At 49.7% G+C, this 7,500-nt stretch overlaps 1 protein-coding gene across 1 annotated transcript in view; it reads left to right on the plus strand.

Annotated features, from left to right (window-relative positions):
• LOC134436636 (semaphorin-6C-like) overlaps positions 1 to 6,011 on the plus strand; it is a 219,422-nt gene extending 213,411 nt beyond the window's left edge. Inside the window, exons 22-23 of the mRNA XM_063185950.1 lie at positions 1,762 to 1,879; positions 1,931 to 6,011. Of these exons, the coding sequence (XP_063042020.1) occupies positions 1,762 to 1,879; positions 1,931 to 3,188 (1,376 nt within the window). The 3' untranslated portion in view covers positions 3,189 to 6,011. The remainder of the gene's footprint in view (positions 1 to 1,761; positions 1,880 to 1,930) is intronic.
• The last annotated feature ends 1,489 nt before the right edge of the window (positions 6,012 to 7,500 follow it).

Here is a 7,500-nt window from a genome sequence, read left to right on the forward strand (position 1 = left end):
CGCCATGTTTTTAACTGGGTGCTGAGTCCCACATAAAACATAAATGAATGAAGGAAGCGAAGGACAGCCTTCTACAGATTTGTCATTGTTTATTCACCCACAATGGTATAATGGTGTAATCACATTTAGCATTTATCCACCTAATTACCCCACCCACCAACTCCACCCATTTAAGCATTTTTTTTGTCCTGCTACCACAGCATTTCCTGTCTGCTAGTTCCTGCTAGGCTGCCCATAGCAGTCTGGATGTTAAAGCACTAGCAATTGCTACCCAAACAGTAATACTGCTAATACTCCTTAGATGGCTTAGGACCCCAGGAAGACTAACGAACTGCTACGGCATAAGCTAATGGGGATCCTTTAATAAAATACAAAATAAAATAAATTGCTTCTGTGGAAGAACCCCAAAAGGTTCTGTAAGGCAGTGTTTCCCAACCAGGGGTACGTGTACCACTAGGGGTATGCGAGCACACTGCAGGGGGTACTTGGAAAAGTGTTATTATCATAACAAATGTATGGAGCAGCCACATCAGGACAGAGAAAATGATATAGAAAATGAATTAGGGGGTACTCATGGCACAACTAAGAGGCTTAGGGGGTGCGCAAGACAAAAAAGGTTGGGAAACACTGCTGTAAGGAACCCTTGGGTTTATCCCAGAACGCTACAGTGTCCTGTCCCACTAGAGAATTCATATGGTTCCTCAGAGACCTTTTGTGTTCCTCCATGATCCAACTGAAGGAGGAACCTTCCAGTCTTTTCAGTGTACATCATTTACAGGATTTACTTTTATACTTGAAGCAACACTTTATATCTCATACTGTGTGCAGTATAATTAATTATTATTATTATATGGTTGTGACGTCATCTGTCGAATGCTCCATTCATTTCAACGGGGCTCCCCAACGTTCGGACGTCTGTTATTTTTCGATAACGGACGGGTTGGTCTATAACAGACCGCTGTCAATGGCAACAAGACTTTTCGCTGCTAAAGCGACTTTTCATCAAGACTCCAGAGCTGTAAACAGCTCTGCAAGACTCTAATCAGCTGCTGTGATAGACAGCACCCGTTGTCCTGGCTACCGCTGTCAATGGCAACAAGACGTTCACTGCTAAAGCCACTGGCTTGTATAGCCTACAAGTCAGTGGCTAAAGCGAATGTTTCACTCCGCAGGGGGTCCGGTCTTTTGTCACTCTAATCAGCTGCTGTGATAGACAACACCTGTTGTCCTGGCTAGCCTACCTAGCTGTTGCCTAGCGGTGTTCCACAACGGCACTGTTTTGTTTTGCGCAGCAACATAGGTCTAAAGAAATGACCCCGCATGTGTGAATCATTTAAGTATATCCATATAATAAGCGGGTTAACTTTCGGCGAGTCGGTCGCTTTGTGGAATAGCAGCACTTCAGAGAGAACAAGACCCCTCCGCTCCGCGTCGGGGTCTAAAGATTCTCTCTGTCGTGCTGCTATTCCACGGTAGCGACCTTCTCGCCGAACGTTAACCCTTACTTAAACCTTTGAGGAGTAAGGACTTTCCCCAGGATCTTCTAGAATTTTGCTTGAACACTCTACAGCTCCCATAGAAGTCTGTGTTAAAAATCGTGCAAAGTCCTTATGACATCATAATGAGAACTCAAAATTTGGGCAAAATTCTAATCACATATTTGTGTACAGTATAATTAATTATTATTAATTATTATATTATTATATATTAATTCTATTCTGTTCTTTTATTTCTGTCCTGTTCTATTCTATTCTATTCTAGGTGGCGGTGGTGGTGGACTGGGCGGAAAGTTGGACGTCTCCTCCCCCAAGGTCTACAACTCGTACATCCCGAATGGCAAGGAGCACTGCATGCCACAGGTGGGGGGCCACCACGGCACGCCGGGGGGGGCCGAGAGCCGCGACCCCCTGAGGGAGCTACGGGAGCTCAGGGAGTTGCGGGAGCACGACCTGAGCCGGGGGGACCTGCTGCAGGAGCAGGTGGAGGAGGGGAGCGACCTGTCGGGGGGCCTGCCCACGCCCGACTCCACGCCGGAGCTGCCCATCAAGGGCGGCATGAAGGCCTTCCGCAACCAGTGGGAGCGCAACCAGAACTGCAACAACGCCAAGGAGCCCTCCTCCACCGCCACCACCAACCTGGTGTCGGTGGGCGGCAGCAGCAGCAGTGGTAGCCTCGCTGGCGGCGGCTCGTCCGGCAGGTCGTGCTCGGGCCTCACCCTGCACGTCTACCCCTTCTCCCACGGGGGCTCGGGGCCGTCGCTCCATCTGCCCGAGGAGAGGAAGATCTCCAACGACGAGCGGGCGGCCATGGCGGCGGCCTCGGCCTCCGCGTCGGCCTCGGCCGCGCCGACGCCGACCCAGCCCCAGTACTCGCTGGGCCCGCAGACGGTGGTGGACGTGTCGGCCCTGGACGAGCTGCTGAAGCACATCCACGAGGCCAACGCCAGCGGGGCGGGCGGAGGGGGCATCGCCGTGCTCACCTCCGCCCTGCTGCCCGGCGCCTCCAGCCCGGGCTTCGCGCTGCATCCGCAGATCCCCGAGTCGGAGGTGCTGTCGTCCGCGTCGTCCTCGGCCACGTACTACAGCTCGTCCACGCTGCCCCGCGGCGACCCCGTGACGACGGCCACGACGCGCGGCCACGGACACGGGCACGGACGCCTGGACATGCCGCCGGAGGCGCTGACGGGCTCGCACACCCACGCCCAGCTGCAGCAGCAGCTCCGCCAGCAGCAGCAGGAGCTGCAGCAGCTGCAGCCCGTGCCCGAGAGGTCCGTGTCCAGGCAGCCCTCGCAGCGGCAGTCCCTGATCCGCATGGGAAGCTCCGCCGGTGCCGGCGGCGGTGTCGGTGGTGGCGGCGCCATCCCCAGGCAGCGGAGCCAGTGGCCGGCCGCGCATCAGAGGCTGGTCCGGGTGAGCTCCAGCTCGGGTTCGGGAGCGTCCGGGTACGACATTGGCGAGAGCAACCGACCGCTTATACCAGGCGGCGGCGGTGGTGGCGGTGGCGGAGGAGGAGGTGGTGGCGGTGGGAGTACCTGTCTGACGCGTCAGCACAGCTACAGCGAGCCGCCACACATGCACCGGGCTGCCATCGTGCGTCGCACGGCCTCGCTCAAGCCCCAGCTGCCCCCCAAGCCCCTCATGTTGCCGGCCTCCTCGCCCCTCAGACAGCAGGGCAACTTTAACTACTGATCACACCCCTACACACCCCCTACACACACACACACACACACAACGACCAACGCAAAGATCCTGCTGCCCCATTCTCTTTCCGGGAATGGGCTTGATTGGGCTCCTCGGAGAACGCCTAGGTTCCCACATGATGCAACTGAAGGTTCTAACAGAGGAACCTTCTTCCTCTCCTCCTCCTCCTCATCCTCCTTCTCCTCCTCCACCCCCCCCCCCCTTTCTCCTACGCTGTCCCTCCTAAACCTCCGTTGAGGGTGGGCGGCTAGCACAGACGTGAACGCTTGACTCTTAACGTGCTCCAATGCAGCCCTTGCAGTCACTGTCTCATATGGCCCTTGCCGGCGCCATTGTTAGCTATTGCAAGCTGACTTAAGGGAGGGAGGCTCTCGCCACGTGAAACGCCTCTCTCTCTCTCTTTCTCTCTCTCTCTCTCTCTCTCTCTCTCTCTCTCTCTGCTTGTGGCGAAAAGGTCACGGTCAATATGGGCACTCTGGCTTTTAAGAAGCAGGAGGAAGACAAAAGACTTCTACGTCTAGACTCTTAGACCACTGTCAGTGCTTGACCTGCGTACGAAAAGAATGTTTTTCTCTCTTGTACCATATTGGTATTGGTTATCGTTGTCGCCGTCCACTTTTTTCGACAGAGAGCCATGAGTCTGACCTGGGCACTGCAGTAAAAAGGTCAAATACTACACGTGCGTGCGTACTTACCTATACTATATCCGATGATTCAAATGCCCAGCGCCCTGGCTTTTGTGCTCACCCCGTTCCCTCACCCACCCACCCACTCGTGAAGCCAAGGAACATAGGAATGTAAAACTCCACAGCCATCGGTGTTGCTAACGTCAGGGGATTCGGGTCCAGTTGCTGTGATGTGAAGCAATGGAGAACTTGTCCGAAATCCTTGCACGGGCACATTGGCATCTGCTACAGTACTCGTTCCAGGAGACGGCGTAATATACTGTATGAGGAGGATGTAAGGGGGGAAAGGAACGCAATGCAAGCAGTCCAAACACATTTACACGGCAAAACCAGCTGTGTACGTACGCGCTCTCTATCCGGAGAAGACAATACCGGTTCTTTGTCCTTTCCTTTAACACAGAAAACTACAACCCCGACCCAGCAATGCCCAACCATTCAGCCATCGGACACCTTTAATGGTGCATTGATACAGCAATAACTAGACAGCTGGTGACCAATACCCCCCTTTCAGGCTAGAACTCTTCAAATTAACCATTGTGACCTAACCAGAGGCGCTGTGTTTTGGGGAGCAGCTGGCCAGCCGGAAGTCCTTATCACGGTGTGTCCTTAACGGCAGGCACGTCTTTTGGTCATCTGCCACAACTTGCTCCTCCTGACAAGGGCAAGAACAAGGGACAGGATTAATTTTTGTCTGCGGTCTGCGCGGACACCTCGGGACTGAATGCTCACTAATATATGGGGCATGGAAATAATCCACCCAGCTATTGTGTTCCTATGACTATTATGTATGCACACCTTTTGGCTTGTGACGCTCAGCTGCGTGTAGAGGTACCACAGTACCCCCTAGTGGACAAAGTTGGCGGCACAGGCCTCAGAAAGCAGACCACTATTTTTTTCTTTCTTGCCTGTGTCACACACGCATACACACACACTCCTAGTCATGACTGTACCATTGCTATATATTTTGTGAAGATAAATAGTGTACATAAAAGATTCTGTGTAATAACTACTAGCCAAACATTTCTGTATGTGTAAATGTGTGCCTTATTTAATATTATTATGATGTGATATGGAAAAGGGCAAGTATGTGTTTGCATAATGAGCACTGCTGAAGTACGTTTTCTTAGTCCAAGCCCCCGAACCCTCCCCAGACTGTACAAACACCCTGAACGTAGCAAAAGCAGCGGAAGCATTTGATTTTTGTACAGAAAGAGAGAGTATGATGAGCAACAGAACCTCATTGGGGCGGTACAGTCCGGCGGACATCGTTAAACTATTTTAACACTTCTGTCAGGTCCATTAAAGTAAAAAAAAAAAAACATACAACAAGAAATTCTGCATTACCCATCTTAAATAATAAGTTATGAATTAAGATTGCCGACATGGCTCTGTTCAGAGGAGTCCCTTGATTTGCCATGAGCACCACGCAAATGCAGAGAGTCAGGGGACAGCAGCAGCATTAGGAAAATGCTCACCCACTGATTAGTAAAGCTAACTGTGCCCCCAGACCCAGAAGACATGGGAAACTGTCCTTCGCTTACAGAAGTCAACAGAAGTTGCAGAAGTCAATTCTTTTTGAGTCTTGCACATTCTGCTACAGTGAAAATGGACCATCCAACTTGTGTTAGTGCTAACTGTGCCCCCATGAATTGAGCAGGCAGTATAACAAGGGTATGCCATGTTACACACCACGAGATGGAGTTGGGGAGATGACGTAGGTTGTGAAGAAGCAGCCGCATGAGCTGCAGTGCAAACAAACTGGAGAACTTTTTCGAAGGGGCACCTTGTTTAAATTGCCATGGCCAATGACGCCGCTGACGCTTGTTTTGTTTTTTTTGCAGAGTTCAGTGTGTTTGTACTGTTTTCCCCATTTCCCTTTCCCTTAAATCCCCATGCAGTGTGTTACGGCTGTTGTGTTAGCACTTTATATGACACCCTCTAGAATATTACACCTGCAGATGACAAAAAAAAAGAAACGTAAAACTGACCAATTATGCAGGTGTGAGGTGTGAAGAATTCAGGGCAGTCTTGAGTATGCGTTCCGGAATGCATGAGTTCAAAGTTATTGAGGTGTTCAGATGAAGTGAAGCCACTGTTCATTTTTTGGTAACACTTTACTTGACGCCGTGTCATAAGCATGTCATTACAGTGCCATAATAGTGTTTTGCATGTGTCATAAACATTATGTCCATGTCATAAACTTTTTATGACTGTTGGCCTTCAGTGACATTCGGTTATGGCAACTTTGTCTTTCTCATAGCCGAATGTCACTTAAGGCCAACAGGCAGTCATAAAATGTTTATGACATGGACATAATGTTTATGACTTCTCTATGACTGTGTCATGACACTATTATGACACTGTAATGACATGCTTATGACACCGGCGACAAGTAAAGTGTTACCATTTTTTTAAACAACGTTTCATTCTATAGTGTTGTCCCTTGTCTTTCTCCCCCCATTTTAGTATTTTATGTTTATATTGTTTGTATTAAAAATGGAAAAATGGAAATCCACTCAGTCACAGAGGCAAACCAATAGCATGCACAGGGGTGTAGTGTACACTGGTATTGAAAAATGGTCATAAAAGTCGTCATTAAAACTAAAACGGTCTGTGTTTGCGTCTTTACGTGTGAGGATTTTCTTGTCTACGTCTTTTCTCAAGTTGTATTTCAAATATTTGTTTTAATTGTGAGTAGTATTTCAACCTGCACACATTCTGGGGTGCATTTCTCAAAACCGTAGTTGCTAACTATGTTAGCTACTTTGCTGTTTGCAATGCAATTTTCCATTGACAACTACCCAAGTTGCTAACTGGCTAACAACTACACTTTCGAGAAATGCACCCCAGAGTTAGAGAGAGATAGCAATAAACAAACCCACATGAAACAACAAATAACAACACCCCACCTACCCACAACCACATACACACATAGTAGGTACACACGCAAGCTGACAAGGGGGTACAGGGGTCAGCTGTTCTGGACCCAGGGAGAAGGGGGGTGGGGGGCATAATTGGGCCCTCATTACATTGAATGTATTGGATGGGGGTAGGGATGCACCGATACCGATACTGGATACCCGATACTGCTCATTATACTCATTATACTCACTGTTCATTGTACTCGTCAAGCACTTGCCGATACCAGGAACGATACTGCTATTACACAAAACAATGCAAAATCTTGTCACATTCTGTGGACTTGAAAGCAGCATGGAAAAAAGTACCACCTCATACATTTACTAACATTTACATCTACATTTAAATGGACAATAAAATATCACAGGTGGAAAAAAACAAGGCCATGCATTTATTTTCATTGTATTTTGGTGGTAAAAGGTATCGGTATCGGTACTCGGTATCGGCAAGTGTGACGGAGGTCATCTTGCACCTGTTCACCCCCCTCGGGGATCGAACGTGCGACCTCGTCAACTACAACGGTTCGGCAATGGGAGACACAGTACGATACCGCTGGGCCAAGAGACTAGTCTCTCGGCCCAACGGCACGAGACTGTATGAAGCTATCGGAGGGAGGTTTACCAACGTTCCACGCCAACTCTGTGCTAGTTAGCCTCCGTTACACTCTCCCCCTTAAACCTCACTCCCATCCCGGG

This window comes from Engraulis encrasicolus, chromosome 20 (assembly GCF_034702125.1).
Source record: "Engraulis encrasicolus isolate BLACKSEA-1 chromosome 20, IST_EnEncr_1.0, whole genome shotgun sequence".
NCBI classification, from domain to species: domain Eukaryota; kingdom Metazoa; phylum Chordata; class Actinopteri; order Clupeiformes; family Engraulidae; genus Engraulis; species Engraulis encrasicolus.